We start from the raw sequence: 17,879 nt of genomic DNA, 5'->3' as shown, positions 1-17,879 counted from the left end.
GTTGAGATTTTGTTTATTTTTAACAGGGCTTTTGTTTTGTTTCGTTTCGTTTATGCGTTTGTATGGCTGTTTCCGCGATGTCATTCATGAACTAAGCGGTTTTCAGATTTCAAGGCGGTGTGTCTGAAGGATTTTGAAGTACTCCAAACGTAGTGTCCCTCACCCCCACCTCCATCCATCCACCTGGGGATTTGACTGCGACATCTAAGGATGTCGTGGGGGCTGGTTTCTAAAAGAGCCAGGGGCTTTGACTATGTCGCCTTTCAGACTAGAGTCCCTTGGGGAGGGGACGAGGACAGGTCCCGTGCCACGAAGTTTCTCAATGGGAAGCATGGGGGAGGTGGACGCGGGGCCCTTGGATCCCAGGCCAGCCCTGGAGTGCAGTGGCTGGCATCCGAGCGCGCGGCCTGCACTCCCTTGGGACGCTGGCCCTCCCCAGAAGACCCTGTGTGTCTGTGTGAGTAGCAAGGGACGCACAATAGTCCCCAGGAAGGGGGTGGGGGAACTGTGAAAACGGGGAGTAAAGAAAATGGAGCTTGGTAGGCAGAAAGAGAATGCAAAGAGCGGGGCGCTCACCCCTCACCCCTGGTAAAATTAGAGCGTGTGGCGTTTGCCGAAACCAGCCGCGACGCTTAGGTTATTTCCGGTAGCTCTCGCACAGAGACTTTGCTAATCACTGTAATTAATTACCAGTGACACTAACTGCTTTTGTTCACCGAAATGCGAGGCTTTGCTGGGGGAGAAAGAGACAGCAGGCTCTCGGTCCCTGAAACAATCTGTACGTATTGCCCCCTTGAGCCCCATCCCAGAGTCCGAGAACCCAGGCTCTGGGCTCTTCCAGAGAAGCTGTCTCCCGGTCGCCCACTCGGGCCAGACGGACGCCTCGCGAGCGACTCCCTTCTTCCTTTGGTCCTGACCCAGCCCGCCCGTCAGGTGAGAAAGAGTCCGCCTTCCTTAGCCATCGGACAATCAGACGCAGACGAAAGACGCAAAACCTCAAAGCAAACACTTCCTCCCAAGAAATAACTTGCCGTGAAAGAATTTATTTGAAACAAAATCAAGAGAAATAAACTTCTCCCACTCCTTGGGAACAAGTGAGCAAAGCTTGTGGGATTTCGTGACTTCTGAAGCTCACTGCGAAATTGCTCTGGGTACTCTGTAACGGTTTAAGCAAGGTCTTTTAAAAATTGTCCATTGTCTTCTCATCTGGTCCTTTCCGAGAGTACCAATGACCTAGAAAAGTTGGCTTTCTAGTCTCCTGAAGAGTGACAGGCTCATCGGAACCCCCTTCCCCCCCCACCACCACCACCACCTCGGGCTGTTCCACCCAGCCCTGTGGGAGGCTGCGAGTCCAGTCCGCACAACCTCAGTGGCAGCGAGAGTTGCGTGCACAGTGACACCGCTGAAAGCCAGAGCGCCACAGGCTGGCCTCCTTTTCCCGGATCTATAGGTTTCCCGCCGTGGAAGGGACGCAATCACACCTTGGTCTTACCACTTGGATGTCGCTCTTCGATGAGTGGAGAACATTTTCGTTTTACTTCTCTGACGGATTTCCGCCTTGCACAGGTTGGGGTTTCCTAGGGTTTTATTGTACAAGGACACGAGTGAAAAACCTGCTCTCTCTCTCTCTCTCTCTCTCTCTCTCTCTCTCTCTCTCTCTCTCTCTCTCTCTCTCTCTCTCTCTCTCTGTTGACTGGGCCAAAAATTCCTCCCAGCCCTGATGTAGTCGTGTAAGTGATGCAGGAAGCAGCTAAGCCTCCCTGGAGTCATTTTGCTTAAAGCGCTTCAGCAAAAGAGGCAGGAAAACCCTTAGTCATGAATTGTGTCTTAAGTTCTCTTTAAAAGCCACTTAAGAGGTTCAAAAGGAGACGAAGAAGCTTCTGTGGTGTAGAGATTGCGCGAGTCAGGGTTCGATCTGCATGGTCAGCAGTTCAAAACCACCATCAGCCATCAACTCCGTGTTAGAAAGACTGGGCTTTCTACAGCAGGAAACATAGATCCACAGGGGGTCGCTACAGATCAGCACGGACTCATTGACAGTGAGTTTGGAGGTGTTTTGTTTTCAGAAGTTCGAGCGAAACCCCTTCCCTCAAATTCAGTGCTGGGAATGGGAGGAGTCCCTCCCTCCCTCCCGAGCGACAATGTCTAATTTATTCCGTCGGCCACCAAGTGCGTTGCGGGCTGAACATCTGTGCACTCTCCATGGGCTCTTCGGAGAAAGGCGGTTTCCGTGGCGTCCGGGCCTCAGGTAGGCTCTCTGAAGGACCCTAGAAAAAAACAAGTGCAGAACATCTGAATCAGAAAATCCAAGCAGATGTGGGACCGCCCCCGCCCGCCCCTTTCCTCTTGGGGCCTCAATTTCTTCCAGATCAGTTTCCTAATGGAAAATTCCTAAGAGGTGGGGTACGCTGGGATGCGCGCAGTGGGGTGTGCCCAAGCGCGCTCAAGAAAGGGTGGAAGAGGAGCGCTTGCAATCAGGCCACAAGTCAGAGTTCTGTGCCTAGAACTTGGGGGGGGGGGTGGTAGGGGGTACTGCTTCCCACCCGACCTCTTCCTGATCCACAGGAGGACCCTGCGCGACCCTGCGCAAACTTTCTGGCTAGTAGGGGAACCTCCTTTGGGAGATGATGCCTGAACTTGGTAGACATTACAGCGGCTGTGCTTCTCCCCTGGGACTCATCTAACCGGACCTGACGCTCTGCGGCGGGGTCCGCAGGGGGGGCGGCCAGAGGGGGGGGACAAGGATCGCCGCAGGTGGCCCCACTGGTTCCTGGTGAACCAGTAAGCTTTTGTTTGGAGCGTTTTCAAATTACAGAAATCTTTTACTAACTTCACACTCTCTTTTAAATGAAGACCTCTGACCTTACGAAAGGATCACAGGCTTGCCTTCTAGGACCTATCCAGAATAGGGGTGCCACCACCGCCGCCACCCCAAAAAAACTCCACGCAAACAGCCCATCCTTCCCACCCAAGAATCCTCGAAGCTCAAGCCCAAGGATTTTCGGTATTTTGAGAGACCCCAGTCGCGCGCGCGCGCGTGCGTGCGTGCGTGCGTGCGAGCGCGAGCGAGCGAGCGAGCGTGCGTGCGTGCGTGCGTGTGTGTGTGTGTGTGTGTGTGTGTGTGTGTGTTATACTGTGCCCGCGCGCTTCAGTGACTACTGGGGCAGGCTTTGAGCCTGGACATGCCACACACCACATGTCTGATTTGAAAGAATTGGATTATGCTTTCTCGCCAAACTAGGCGATTCAAACTTGTCTTGTAGACAAGAGGCAGGAACAGCGACTGCCACTGTGAAGCCCAGACCGGGAGGTCTCAAAGGAGCTCTCCCCTCACATCAGGGTGATTTGGTTTGAGTAAAGTTTCTAGTCTTTTTATTTGTCGAGGTTTCCCCACTTCCACTTAGCCATGTTTCCGCTATCTGGATAATCCCCTTCAAGCCGGGGAGGAATTCTCCGGGGTCCCTAATGGAGGGTCGGAAATCATAGGAGCAAGGGAAGCATTAAATCTGCCTGAAACCTTGGAGGTGCCTAGCACGCCCGACCAGGCTCGTGGAAGCTGCAGATGGGCCAGGCCCGCAGTTCCTTCGCTCTGAGAGCCTTTGCTCCAGGAGGCCTCCGGGGCCATGAATAGTTGGTGCCTAGTGCGCCACAGTCGGGCGCCGCTTCACAGAGGCTGGACCTTCCGTGCACACTGCTGGAAACGGTAAGGTGAAGCAGGCCTGGATCCGGAACTCCCAGGCAAAGAGTGGACTTCTAGGTGTGCTTGGCCTACTTACTCAGGCCCGGAGGCCCAGGGACCCCGCGGCCTGTCTCAGTGCAGAAACCCTAAGAGCCGAGGCCGGCAGCGGTGGTGTTCAGCTGGCTGGGGGCGTGGCATTGGCGCGAAGCAAGCCTGAGTCTCTCCACACTGTGCAGCCTTTGGGTGAGCCTAAGTCGTCTGGAATGCCTTGGAACTTCTGACCTTCAAAGAGCCCCTAGGAAATGGTCGCCCCGGAAGCTGCAGCCTCCTAGAACGAAGATGGGGGCGTGGCCTTCGCAGCCAGGCCTGCAAGAGGGAAATCAGGAGAGAGAAGGGTGGCACCGAGAAAGGGGACACGCACCCTCGGCTCCCCTTCCAGTGTTGACCTCCACCTCTGGGCCCCCAGGTCGGGATCAATGGCCTAGAGAACCGGAGGACCCGGATGCGCAAAGGGCACGCACTGCTCTGGCACTCGGAGGTGGCGCCCTGGAAGCTGGCGTGCGCCCTGCAGAAGCATGGGTACTTGGCCTAAGCAGTCAGATTCTTGCAATGTGGGGAGTTTGTGCGACCACTGCCGCCGCTGCCGCCCGCCCCGGCTTGTCGCGGACTAGGAGTCCTGCACTTCCGCGTGGGCTGCAGGCGCACAGGTGGCCAGAAGACCCCGGCGACCCCGAGAGTCAGGACGCCCTGGGGCCGCTTCGCCAAATAGCCGATCTTCTCCACTTTCTCTTCTATCAATCTTCTGGGCGCCACCGGGGCTCACCCTTCACTCGCCCTCAATTCCGGCGACTGCACCCTGTCCCTACGGTCGTCCCGGGCTAGGCCTCGTCGCTGGGGTCCGGTCCCCAGCTCCTCCCTCCTCCTAGTGGCTGCGGCTTCAGACCCCTCCCGGAAAGCCGCCGGCTTTCGTCCTGCTGTTTTGAAGTGACAAAAGGCAGCAGGGTCACTTCTCAGACTCTCGCCATTAGGGTAGGGTGGTTGAGTGTGTTTCCTTTAAGGCTCCCTCCCCTCCTTCCCCGTCCCTGCTTTCCAACCTGAGGGAGGGAGGGAGGGCGAGGAGCCAGCCTGTGACTGCACCCGAAGGGCTCGGTCCTCCAACCCGGGCGCTCTGTCCGGGGGTCGTTCCGCCAGCTCTCCAAGACGGCCTGTGACCTGCCCGGAGCCGCAGAAGCGCCCTTGCTCCCCCCCCCCACCCCACCCCCTCGCTTCCCTCCCACCTCCCTGCCCCTCCCTGCCGCCCTTCTCTGCGCCCAGGCCCGGCGGCCTGCGAGGGTCCAGGCTGCCGGCCGCGGGCACTCACCGGTCACGTTCCCGAGCCCTGGGGACGCGCAGGTCTGGGGGGCGTGGGGAGAGGTGCGTCTCTGGAGACCGCAGCGCGGACGCGGAGACGCGCCGGTGACTCCCGGGCCCCGGCGGGGTCCCGAGCCCAGACTCCCCGCCGCCGCGGCCCCCCCTCTTCCCGCGGTCCCTCCCCCCCGCCCCCCGCCAGCGCCGATCGGCCGAGGGCTCCGCCCGCCCGCGACTCTGCCATAAACAAACGAGGCCCGGCCGCACGTGGACGGCGGAGCGGCTGCGCCTCCGGACCGATCGGGCTCCAGCGCCCCGCCACCGGCTCAGGGAGCAGCCAGGGAGGCCAGAGAGCGCGCCTGGCCCGGCCCGGGCGGGCCCCGCCGCCGGCTCCCCGGCGCCCTCCCAGTTCCATGGCTCCGCGGCCGCCGCCGCCCTCGCCGCCTTCTCCCCAGGAGGGCCTCGCTGCCTCTGGCGGAAACCCCCGGTGAAGGGCTGGACGTGCCGCCGCCGCCTCCCCGGCCACCCCCACCCCCGACCCCACCCCACCCTGCCCGCCCGCCCGGCCCGGCCCAGTAAAACCAGCGGAGAGTGCGCCGCGCGAACCAGGGGCAGGGGCGCGTCGGCCGCGGGACAGGCCAGCCCCGAAGAGGCGGCGGCGTGAACGCGGCTCCCGCGGCCTCTCGGCGCCCCGCGTCCGCCCCGCGCACCTGCCCGCGCCGGGCCGCGGACTCACCTGACCCCAGGGACCCCTCCGGGCGCCCGCCGCCTCCGCGGCCGGAGCGGGGCTCCACCGGCCTCCAGCACGGTCGCGTCTACTATGCCAGGAGCCGAGGCGCGATGAAGGAGAAGTCCAAGAATGCGGCCAAAACCAGGAGGGAGAAGGAAAATGGCGAGTTTTACGAGCTGGCCAAGCTGCTCCCGCTGCCATCGGCCATCACCTCGCAGCTGGACAAAGCGTCCATCATACGGCTCACGACGAGCTACCTGAAGATGCGCGCGGTCTTCCCCGAAGGTGAGGCCGCAGGTGGGACGGCGGCCTGGAGCCGTGTCGAGCCAGGGGCCTCGGCCCGAGAGCTGAGCCGCAAATGCGGGTTAGCTCCCCAGGCCTTCCCGCAGAGAGGTCTCGGGGCGGTTCAGAGAAAGGGTCCGTGAAGGAGGCGGTGGCCCGGAGACCAGATCATCTGCAGGCCTAGACCGGAGAGGAGCGAACCAGGAGTTGTCCCAGGGACAGTTGATTCCCACACTGGCATGTTTATCCGTTGCGATTTTGTTTGCTCTTCTTCCTCTTTTTCCTTCTGTCCCTCACTTGCTCTGCATCTTCTTCTCTGATCCTTCTTCCGCCCCCCCCCTTTAGTTCCTTTTCATTATTTATTTTATTCCATCATTTCTTCAACTCTTCCTTTTACTTTGCCTCCCCTCATTTGTTCTTCTTTGGGTGGAGAGATAAGCACGCAAGCAGCACACCTTGATCAGAGGTGATGAATGCCCAGCTGTTCAGCCAGCTGCTCACGCTGAAAGGAAACTGGGTATGTGGGAGGCCCAGGCCCAGAGCGGGAGCTAAACACTTGCTCTGGGTCCTAAGGTCAGGCCCCCCAGATGCCTCTTCTCTGCCAACCTCCTTCAGGCTGGTCACTGGAGGGCAGGATGGGAGAAACCCACTCAGAGGACCAAAACCGACTCGGAAGGGCAGGTGGGCTTGAGGTTGGCTGACCTTTCCAAATCGGAAGTTTTAGCAGGATTAGTGGTCACCGTTGCTGAGAGGGTTTGAGATTATGGGACTCGGTGGCGGCCTGACAGGGCACAACTGCTCACACAGACCTTACAGGGATGCTGCTAACGGTGGCCACCAGGCCGGGCAGCAGGTCTCAGAGAAGCTTGATCACCACGGCGTTAACATCTGGCGCCTGGTGGTTCTGGTTCAGGGTCCAGGGTCAAGCTCTTTCATAGTCTCTGTTTCTCCCTCTGACCTAAGGAGTCCTGATGCTGCCTGGGAAACTCGCTTGGGGCCTGATAGGCTCCAGGGCCCAAGAGCTGACGCGCAAGTGTACTGAGCAGACTTTAAAATATCGGTGGCAGGTGCTCCTTGGCCTCAGCGGATCCTCTCCATGTCCAGGGTGCGACTGAACAAAGCCAAGAAGCCTTTTGTGTCGGCCCCCTATATTAATTAGCGTGATCCTTTCTCTGAGGTGCACTTCCCTCCGCCTCTCCCGCGGCGCGGAGGACAGGTAGGGCGCTGTGGGCAGAGGAGCGGGTCCTGGAACAGCAGCTTGGCCTAGTCTTCCCAGCGGAGTCTTCCCAGCGGAGACCCGCGACAGCCCGGCGCCCTCCTCAGACGGAGGAGTCCCGGGCACGCTCAGTGGAGCCAGCTCCCGGTCCTTCCTTTTCCAACCCGCATCCATCGATCTGCACCTTGCCCCAGCGCCTTAGCGCTGCAGACCAATCCCCGAACCATTCTGCTCGCCCTGGCAACGGAGATTTCCCCGCGCGCCAGGCACCCGCTGCCCTCTGTGCCTGGAGCACTCGGCCCTCTGAAGCCACTGTTTTGTCCACCCAAAGGAAGAAAGGACAGACTCCTCTGTGGCTGCTGTTTCCGTGGAAATGAACATAGAATTGCGTTTTGTAAAGGCCGATTCTCCTTCCCACACGGGAAGAGGAGCCTCACGAGGTCCCTGAAAAGGTCGGGAGGAACCCTTACCGGGCACCGACATCCTCTTCTCTTTAGCTCCCCATCTGCCTAGGGATTAAAAACTCTAGAAGAAACAGCGAAGGGATTAACAGATTTGTTGCAGACTACTTAAAACAAACTAGAAATTAGAGGGAGGTCCAGCCAACCGGGCTGGTGGGAAGCCCTTGGTTGTGGAGAGTCTCCAGGACCGCCCGCTGGTGGGTGGGAAGTGGCGGCAGTGTCCGCCCGTGGAGCTGATTCCCGGTTCCCGTGTGGTTTCGCTCTTGGAAGCAGGGTGCTGGGGCGTTTGCGTTCACAATTGTTTAGCTTGGAGCTGGTTGCGGGAGCGGGGACTGGGGCTTCTTGGGCAACTGGAGCTAGTTTGGGAGGGCGAGTGGGGCATCCAGCAGGGAGTCTGTGGTCTCCTAGACCCTCTGAGCTTGGCAAATGTCCCTGAACCTGTGGAGTCTGAGTGAGGAGAGGAGCCGAGGAGCAGCAGCCGGACACCCAGCTTTCTGCCTGCGGTTCTGAGACCTAGGAGCTTTGCTCAGCGTGGTGGCTCGGGCCTGAGGCGCTTGCTGGGCCCTGCACCCACCTCCCGAATCGGTATGAGGTAGAGTGAGGCTTGTAAAGTCCGGAGCCCGGGGCAGGCTGAGGAGGGGCCTTTGTGGAAGAGCTCCATCTGTTCCCCATTCCGGTAGCTCCTTGGGACCCAGGCAAGTTATCAGTTCTGGGATTGACTGAGCGTGTTCTCAGGAGTTGCGGGTCTGCATAGGGAAAGTGGCTGCGTCTTCAGGTCGGGATGAGACCTGGCTGGGCCATCGTGGCCAGAAGGGGGACAACAGGATGGTCCTGAGTGACCTGGGGATCTCCACACCCACACCTTCCCCGGCTTCCTGCTGCCAACGGGAGGAGCCACGTACAGGGGCCAAATGCCTCCCAGTGGTCCGCAGCCCCTGGCAAGCAGGGTCCCTGGGTCGAAAAGAATACACAAGATAAATTCAGATTTTGAGAATCAGAAAATAAACCTCGGCCCCAAAGGGCCACAGGAGTCCTCAGAGTAGCCCTTCACCCCAAGAGGAGGTGGGCCTTTTCCAAGCACTCCCTCAGCAAAGACACATAGTTGGAGAGGCTGTCTGCACCACTCTGGTTCTCTTCTGGCTGGCGTTGTGGTTGTGAGGGACCTTGAGCTTCCGTTTCTTTCTCCTGGGCCACCTGATCAGAAAGCAGACTGCCCAGATCTGGTCAGTGGATAGTCCTAAGGCCACCACAGCCAAGGCGGACACCCCACCTAGAATCCTGTCCCTATGGCTTTGGGGGTGCACGCAATTTTTACAACAGATTCCGGTGTCCTCTATCTCGCTCCCTCCCTGGACCTCTGTTTCCTTGTCTATAAAATGGGCCTGTTAGCAACTTAACCGCAGCAGAGGATTCCTGGAACCAAGTATAAGGAAGCACCATGCCGTCCAGATGGAAATGTAACTTGTTGTTCTCACTCTACCTGATCCTTTGGATTTCCCAGATGCTGAAATTGTGTGTGGAGGTGGGGTGGATGGGGACTGTCTTGTGGTGGACCTCTGGGATGTCTAAGCTGAAAGACTTGTGACTCTCTGAGCTGCCGGGTTTTCCCGTCAATGGTGGGCTATGAATCGAATGGGGAAGAAAAATGGGGAGGAAGGCTGGCTTGGAAGATGAGTTTAGGATTTAAAAGGTTGGTGGGTTTTTCCTTGTGGTGGAGAAGGTGGGTATAGACCACCGGTAAGACCAAGGGTTCTGGGAAGCTGGCGTTTTGAAGGCCTGTCTCCCATTCTCCCAGGAGGTCAGCTGTCCATTCCTTCAGAGTGGGATGGGCCACAAAGGCCAACCCCGGGGAACCAGGGCTCTGGCACACAGAGTCATATCCCTTCCAGCCCCTGGCACACTGGCACAGGGGACAAATTGGGGTGGTGTGAGGTCCTGGGAGTTTGAGAAAGAGGCTGACTAACTCCCCGGGAGAAGGAACCTGTCCTCAGACTCAGGACAGATGGACTGTGGCAAGAAGAGAAGATAATCACAATATTTACGGTGCCAGTCACTTAGAAAAGAAAGCTTCATCCATTCACTTCCCAAAGAAACCGGATTCAAGGTGCCCATTGACTGGCATATTCTTCTGGGTTTAGATTCAGCGACGTGCTCAGGCAAGTGCAGTAAAAGGCTTTATGTAGAGGACTTGGAGAGAAAGAACTTAAGTGAACCAACATGGGTCACGGAACCTAGGCCTTTCTCTACCTCAACCCAAAACTGTATGTACACAACAGAGGTATTCCTTATAACGCTTTCGCTGTTTTACAATCCCGTCCTTGTCTCGCCTCCTTCTAAAGCCGACGCCCTGGGGGCTGCCGCTGCACTCCTGGGGCGCCCCTTAGAACCTCCTTCTTGCCCCTTCCCGGGACCCCAGTGGGACTGTCGCTTTGGAAAAGGGGAGCACGCAGAGAACCTTCTAAGGGGAAGGAAGGATTGGGAGCTGACCCGAGAGGAGCTGGAGTTCAGGGAGGGCATGCACCCGTGGCCGCCTTGACAATTTGCTCTTGGGCGGGCAAAGGCTTCTTTGAGCCTAAAACCCTGGATTCTCCTCTAGCAGCGGGCAACCCCTGAGCTCTTGCTGACTCGCTGCCCTGGCGGGTGGTTGTGCTCGGAACCGTCTCATAAATGCCTCGTGGGCAACTCGCCTTGGAGATTCTCCAGCGGGCTAGCTGATGTCCCTGCGGGCGCCTTGGTAGACCAGAGGAGGGAGAGCGGGATGTGGGTGGGTCAAGTTGCCATTCTATGCCCCCTGCCCCATACCCACACCTATACACCCTTGTAGCTTTGGGAGTGGCTAGAAGGTAGTGCGAACCTGTTGCCCTGCAATGACCTAGATGTGCAGGGGGCTTGTAGGGGGGCTGGTCGCAGCAGCAGAGCTGCTGGGTGAGCTTGACGCTGGAGGGTAGCGTCCCAGCGAGCGAGCACAGCACGAGACCAGAGAAGGCTGGAAGATGGTGAGGGCAGAGCTGATCTCTCTGCTTAGCATCCTTAAGAGGTAGCATTGCGTCCTTCCACCAGCGGGAAGAGTCAGACACCATAGCCATCGAGTAGATTAGGACTCAAGGCAACCTCGTGCGTGCAGGGCAGAACTCCGCTCGCTCCATGGAGGATTCAAAGCTGCCAGGGATGGCACACAATCTCCCAACAAGACCCTTTTAGAGGTAAGGACCTAGGACGACCCAGACTGGCCCAGGGTGCATGCGCAGGAGGAGAAGCCCCTCCAGGACCTGCTCTGGAATTCTTCATAGCCCTAGGTCCACTCTTCCACCGAGGGTGGCAGACTCAGGTGCTTCCATGTAGTTAGTCCCTTAATTTGGAGCCTTGGAAGCATGGTGGGTTAGGTGTTGGGCTGCTAACCACAAGCTTGAAGGTTCAAACCCGGATCCACTAGCCCCCCCCCCCCGAGGGAGAAAAATGAGTCTGTCTTCCCCTACTTAAAAGTCTCAGAAACCCGAGACTGTGCAAGGCAGTGGGTTTGGTTTTTAGCAAGATCCAGGGGAGGATTGTTTGCCACCCTGTTAGACCCTTCAGCTGCCCCTCCAAGAAGTGAGAGAACAGCTGCCTGTCTGTCCACCCCAGGTGTTATTGCTGAGTTCCAGGCCCTTCCCTGGGTTCATACAAGGAATAAAATGAACTGCCTCCTCCAAACCTTAACTCAAATGCGCCTGCATCTCAGAGGGACCCCATTTTCACAGGGAGAGAACCCTTCCCTCCATCTTCTCTTTTTCCTCCCAACCCCTTAGGTGGTTGCTCCCGTGTTTATAGTCTGTGCCCTGCTTCTGGAGGGAGGGGTCAGTGGCTGCACCAGGGCTGGCACAGCAAGGCCTTAGTGCGATGACCACCCTAGAGCTGTTTGTTCGCTAAGTGCTGCTGCAGAAGAGGTACCCTCTTTAGGCGGGTGAGGATGGTGGGGGGGCAGGCAGAGCTTCCTGGTGGGAGGACTCCCCACCAAGGGGTTATATTTGGAGCTGCTAGTGCCAAAACCAGCAGTTTGAAACCACCGGCTGCTCTGCTTGGAAGACAGGTTTGCTAGTCCCATAAACAGTTACTATCTCAGAAACCCACAGGGGCAGTTCTACCCTGTCCTGCAGGGTTGCTGGCAATCTATAGCAGTGAGTTTGGTTTGGGTTGGGTTGGCGACATTGGGTACCAAGGTGCAGTACGGCAGGAGCAGAAGGGGGTGCTTTATAGTTGAGGGAGCAAAGATGGGGCATGTGGGCTTTCCCTTTGTCCCACTACAGCTTTCAGCAATTAGCAAATATATAAATATAAATAATATATATTTAAATTTTTTTACACGCTTTGCCTTCTTTAGCCTCTGCGGTTCAGTCCCAAATAGATTTTTATGGACAGAGTGATAGGCCTGAGCCACAGTGGCTTCTGCAGGCAGTGCAATGGTCTCAGGTGAGGGGGGGCGGGGTGCAAGAAAACTGATGAGGTGTGTCTGGAGAAAAGCCTCACCACGTACCCTAGCTGCCACCTCCAGCCACACTTCACACCCACTAAGGGCTTTGGGACCAAAGCTCCTGCTAAGCGTCAGAAAGTTCTAGAATATAATCACATTGTTATATAAGAAAACAGGCTGTCTTGAGATTAGCCGAGTCTTCTAATTATCTGGAAAATCTCCCCGTGTGTGTTTGCTTTTCCACGTGTGAAATCAGAGGCTGGGGAGGCTACTCCGGGACTCACCCGTACTGAGTATCCAGTTTTAGAAATCGGAACCCTTGGGTCTTTACTAAATTCTTCCTCCACTTAAATCCTGGGCATGCTTTGGGAGCTTGTAAATCTTGGTTCTTTACATTTCTGGTCATTCGGAGGGAAAACCAGCCACTTTTGGCCCATGCCCGGGTGCCCCACAGACAGGTGCCAATGGCTGGCTGTCAGAACCACCCCAGGAACCCCCCCCCCCAGGGGCCTGATTTCTTGGGATTAAAGAGGCACTTTTGGTCCTGTGGTAGAGGCTCAGGGGAACTGAGGGTCATATTTGTGTTGGGATCCTATTTGGGGAGTGAGGGTATTTCCTGTTGGCTTCCAGTTTGGGGGAACTAGGCAAACCCCTATCACCTGGGGAAATTAAAGGCCCGCCTGCCTGTTTTTAATGGTCAGTTTGCCCAGAGGGCTCTTTGGCCTTCTCTGTCAGGTTCTGGGTCCCAGACTGCCTGTAGAGATCATTGGGGCGACACCAACTGCCTGCACAGTGATTGGTGGGGTGGGGAATATAGCCCACTGTTTCCCACTTGCACTGGGTTTACAGGCCCTGGAATGGGCGCTGCTTTCCCTGACTAGAACTCTTCGGACTCTCTTTATCCTCTTTGCATCAACTGGCTTGTAGTTTCTAGGAGTACAAGCTGGTGGCCCCACAGCAACCCTGCAGGCCTGCCTGGTGTGGGCACCCCCTTTGGCCCAGAGCTGGGCCTCAGAGGGAGAGAGTGGGGCACAGGCAGACACAAAAGACTTTCACACGTTGCCAGATCTTGGCAGCGCCTGGGGAGCGGGTTCTAAATGAAGGGTCTGCAGCCCAGGCCTCCAGCTAAAGGATAGGGAGCTACCCGATGTCTTCCAGCTCACACTTAGAATTGTCACCTCACCCGCTTTCCTGCCAGGTCTCTGGTGTCCTCACCACTGAGTGCCCAGGGCTCAGGGCTAGGAATGCAGGTGCTGGGCAGGGTTGCCTTGTGCTGGCAGGTGTACTCTCTGTGACACTGCCAGTCTGGGAGAGGTGGTGGGAAGGGGCAAGAGACAGTGAAAACAGGGGTCCCGGAAACTCATAGTCAATGAGTCATTCCAGCTCATAACTGCTCGGCAGGACAGGATAGAGCTGCCCCGATGGGTTTGGAAACTGTAATTCTTTATGGGAGTAGAAAGCCTTGTCTTTCTGCCAAGGAGTGGATGTTGGTTTAGAACTGCTGACCTTGAGATTAGTAGCTCCATTCGTCATCCATGGCGCCACCAGGGCTCCTTGGAGGCAATGAGCAGCAGATCAGTTGTGAAGCAGAGGGGCTGGCGGTCACACACCCTCCCAGTGGCTGTTGAGATGATGCCCGGGAGCCCACTCTCTCAGACGGGGCCCAGCTTGGCGTGCACGCTTTGAGTGTGTGTGTGTGAAGCTCCCAGAAAAGCCTTCCCACAGCCGGATCTGTGAGGCTGAAGGGGTCGCGCCACGCGGAGTCTTCCAGGACTTAGGAAGGAAACCCGATGAATTGTCTGAAGATCACACACACACACACACACACACACACACACACATTCACAGGAACACACAAATTCGTGAGGGAGGAAATGGACTTGCAAATCTGGGGCAATGCCATTCAGGGACTGTTGTCTCCTAGAAGAGGGGAGAGGTGGAGGTGTCCCTGGAGGGGTGGGGTGGAGAGGGAACTTCTTAGAGGAAACGAGAGTTGCAGATGGCTTGAAGAGGGAGGGACTGCCTTTAGGGGAATATTTACGGGTCAAATCGATACCCCAGTTTGGCTAGAGGATGGCGGGTTTGAAAGCAGATTTTACTTTGTGGTGTTTGAAATTAAACAGCAATTTCAGAACGCGGAGGATGCGGGCGAGCCTGGCACGCTGGGTGCGCGCCCAGACCCTTCGTTTCGCCGCCCGCCCTCTTCTTTGGGGGCCCTGGGGGGCGGCGTCCAGAGTTCTGCGGGACCGGCGGCTGGGAGGCTCTTGGGGCCAGGCCGGCGCAGCAGGCACAGGGTGCCCAGTGCCCAGAGCCTCGCCAGGGCGCTGTCGCTCACTCGTTTGCTTTATTCCCCTGTCCAGGTTTGGGAGACGCGTGGGGACAGCCGAACCGCGCCGGGCCCCTGGACGGCATGGCCAAAGAGCTGGGATCGCACTTGCTACAGGTAGAGCCGCTGTGCCCACGAGGAGCGTCGCGGTCCGTGCTGACCCTGCGGTGGTGGGGACGGGGGGGGGGGTTGTGGCGGGGGGGGGGGCTTCGGGTAGCCTCCCCCTGAAAGCGCGGGCGGGACAGGTCTCTAGGCCGCGCTGAAGCTGCTGGCAGCTGGGGCGGGCGGCGCTGTCGGCACAGCGGGGTGCGTGTGGCCCAGCGCCTGGGAAGCTGGAGTGGAGATGAGGATTGAACGTGGGCTGACCACCCATCTGGGCCCCCGACCTCCCACGTTACCTACCAATGGATCCACTGGGCGCCCAGCGCGCCACCCAACCCTTCCCCAGGCCCTTTGCTCTGCACCCATTTTCAGAGCGCTCGTCCCACTAGACACTGCAGGACGGGGGGAGATTAGAAAAATAACCGTCGGCATTGACTGCGTTTGCCTCTGGGCGACGAAACCGTGTTGTATTATTGCGCTTCACCACCCCATCTGCAGTGAGGTTCAATGTGTAAAGCCATTACCCCCTCCCCGCTCCCCAGAGCCTGGAATTTGGGCACAGAAAGGTCAAGCAACTTGCCAAAGTCGCACAGCAAGTGGTGGGCGGCCAGGTTCCACCCCAAATATGCCCCGCAGCACGGCGTGGCCTCCGGAGTGGCAGTGGCTCGAGCGGGCAGCCGCTCAGCGCCCCTGGGCCGGCCCGCTCCGTGGGCCCCGCGGCCGCGCGCGGAGGAGGGTGGCCTGGCCGCCGGGCTCTGCGGTTCCGGCTGGCTCCGGGGCTGGAGACCTGCCGCTGCCAGGGCGGCGGCTGGCGATAGGTGGAGGCCGCACGGCCTCAGGTCCCAGAATCTTTCAAACGCCCTTTACAGAAGCGCATCAACGACCCGATTCATAACCCCCTCCCCTCATTTGTCTCTGCCATCCAAAATCTGCCTTCCGAGGGCTGGTCTGCATTCCCTCGCTCTGTTTCGTGTTTTCTTTGCAGAGAAAAGCCAAACAGTGGGCTGGGCCACGTCGTGACTTGGGTCAGCGATCAGCCATCGGCTTCACATTTTGCAAAAGGAGATATTTTAATAACGCTGCCCACCCCACCCCCGGGCCGCGGTGTGATTGATTGTGAGCGAGCATGCGCCCGGCGCGCGGAGATCGGGGATGTTTTACAACCGGGCGCGGCGGCCGGCCGGCGGGGAAGGGCGCTCTTGGAGCGCGGCCCGCGCGCCTCCCGCTTCCAGCCCCCGAGCGCGAGCAGTATTTTGCGTGATTTCATCCTCCTCCATATTATAAGTGACACTAATATCGAGGACGACTAAGTGCCGGAGGACGCCCGTGAAAACCCGGCGAGCCAAGTCAACAACGGCCCTTCCCCGCCGTCCGCCTCTTTAATTAATTCCGGAGTGGCGGCGGCCGCCGGGGCCCTTGGCTGGGATTACCCCGGCCGGCGACGCGGGGAAGGCATGCCCAGCCTTTTTCATGAAGGATATGACTTTTTAAGCGACTGCTGGCAACTTTGAGCGTTTCCTTATTAGTATGTTCCCCCTCTTCGTTCTAGAGATGGCTGCTTGTCAAATGTCATTTCCATGAAATGGGTCTCCGTAAAGGATGTGGGAGTTGGTGGAGGCTGTGCAGCGTAGAGTTCTGAAATGCCAACGGTTTGGTTGGGAATGGCTTTCCTCTTTTTAGCTGAGTTAGAAACTTGAATGGACTCGAGATGCAGATTTCAGCCCAGGGGACCGTAAAAATAGTTTAGTTTTCAAAAGAATGTAAAACTATCTTTCTAATTTCACTACTACTACATTCTTTTTTTTAAGCCCCCTTCCCCCACATAAAAGGGGAGTATAGAAAAACCAAACGTAATCTGGTTTCAATTACATGCTGTAAAAATAGAATTTGTGGCCAGAAATTAATCTGGAATTTTTTTATGGGGCAACATTGTGGGTTATACCCGTCTTCCCCAACTTTATTGCTTTTCTTTGGTTCTGGGTCTAAAATATGAATGGGTAAATAAAATGCCGTTTTGTTTTTCATATGTAATTTCATATTTTTATCCCTGCCACACATAAATATAATCATTTCCTTTTTATTTGTTTTAATTACCTACTATAATTTTTTTGGAGGGCTTGCCAGCTAGGGCAAAAATCCGAATACTGTTTGGCAGGTTTACTTTTTCAGACATGCATCTTTTTCTCCCAGGATTTTATGAAGATTATTTGATTGCTTGAAAATCCTAAGCAATTAATTTGGTAGACATAGTCTGCTAAAATAGCTGAGAATTTTGTTTTACTTTCTGGGGAGTGATATTTCTGAGGAATGGAATTTATCATTCAAATGGTACTTAGGGGTAACTAGAAAATTGTGGCAAATAAAACATGTCCTAGTGGTATCAACGACTGCCAATTATGACATAAAATGGTCTATATAGTGGTAGATTTTCCCCTAAGTACCATAGAACTCCGGATTTGTGTTAAGTGCTAAAATAACGCTAAACAAAGCTACTGCATTTAAACTGAGCATGATAGGAATTCTCTAATGTTTTGCAAGACTGTGTATGTGTGGTGTGTGTGTGTGTGTGTGTGTGTGTGTGTGTGTGTGTGTGTGGTGGGTATGAGATTGTTTTTAAACTCTTTAAAAGCTTTTGAGAACCTGGCCTGGGACCTAAACTATAGCCCTCCTTTGGGGCTCTGCTTCTGCATTTAACAAAAAAGTGTTGGTAGCCACTCTTTGTGTATCCTTCCCCCCCTCCCCTCCCCACCCCCCCCAGAACCCATGCAAAGATGAACTTCCGCTCGGAAGAACTGATCTTACCCTGCATCTTTCTCTTTTACAGACCTTGGATGGATTTGTTTTTGTGGTAGCATCTGATGGCAAAATCATGTACATATCAGAAACAGCTTCGGTGCACTTAGGCTTGTCCCAGGTAGGTATTGCCTAGTTTTACGTACAAGGTTACATTCAGTGTATGCAGATCTTGACCGCCTGACCCACTTTGAAACTGAGTCTGCCTGCAGACGTCAGGCTGAGGCTGCTTGTGAGCGGAAGCATAATCCAACCTTGCAAAATCATGTTCTTAGGGCATCCTGCTGGACTTTTCTTCTTTGTGTTACTTTTTACTTTCTCTTTCCTTTGAGGTTAATGACCAGTGTACCTTTACAGCAGCCAGCCTTGGCCTCAGATTGTGTCTGATAACCCGGCTTTGTTGCTTACCCAGTAATGCTATCTGCAGCTCAGACCGTTTCACAAAGGGCCCTTTGCCGCCCTTGCTTGCTGACCTGCACGGGGTATTGTGAGTTGC

At 56.3% G+C, this 17,879-nt stretch overlaps 1 protein-coding gene across 1 annotated transcript in view; it reads left to right on the top strand.

The window, feature by feature from the left end:
* Nucleotides 1–5,866: 5,866 nt before the first annotated feature.
* The window catches only part of SIM2 (SIM bHLH transcription factor 2), a 51,451-nt gene continuing 39,438 nt past the window's right edge, over nt 5,867–17,879 (top strand). The window contains exons 1-3 of the mRNA XM_075543367.1: nt 5,867–6,041; nt 14,523–14,605; nt 17,415–17,504. Coding sequence (XP_075399482.1) covers nt 5,867–6,041; nt 14,523–14,605; nt 17,415–17,504 — 348 coding nt within the window. The remainder of the gene's footprint in view (nt 6,042–14,522; nt 14,606–17,414; nt 17,505–17,879) is intronic.

This window comes from Tenrec ecaudatus, chromosome 2 (assembly GCF_050624435.1).
Source record: "Tenrec ecaudatus isolate mTenEca1 chromosome 2, mTenEca1.hap1, whole genome shotgun sequence".
In the NCBI taxonomy this organism is placed as follows: Eukaryota; Metazoa; Chordata; class Mammalia; order Afrosoricida; family Tenrecidae; genus Tenrec; species Tenrec ecaudatus.
Note: the sequence above shows the minus strand (reverse complement) of the source record. Positions and strands in the feature narration are given on the sequence as shown.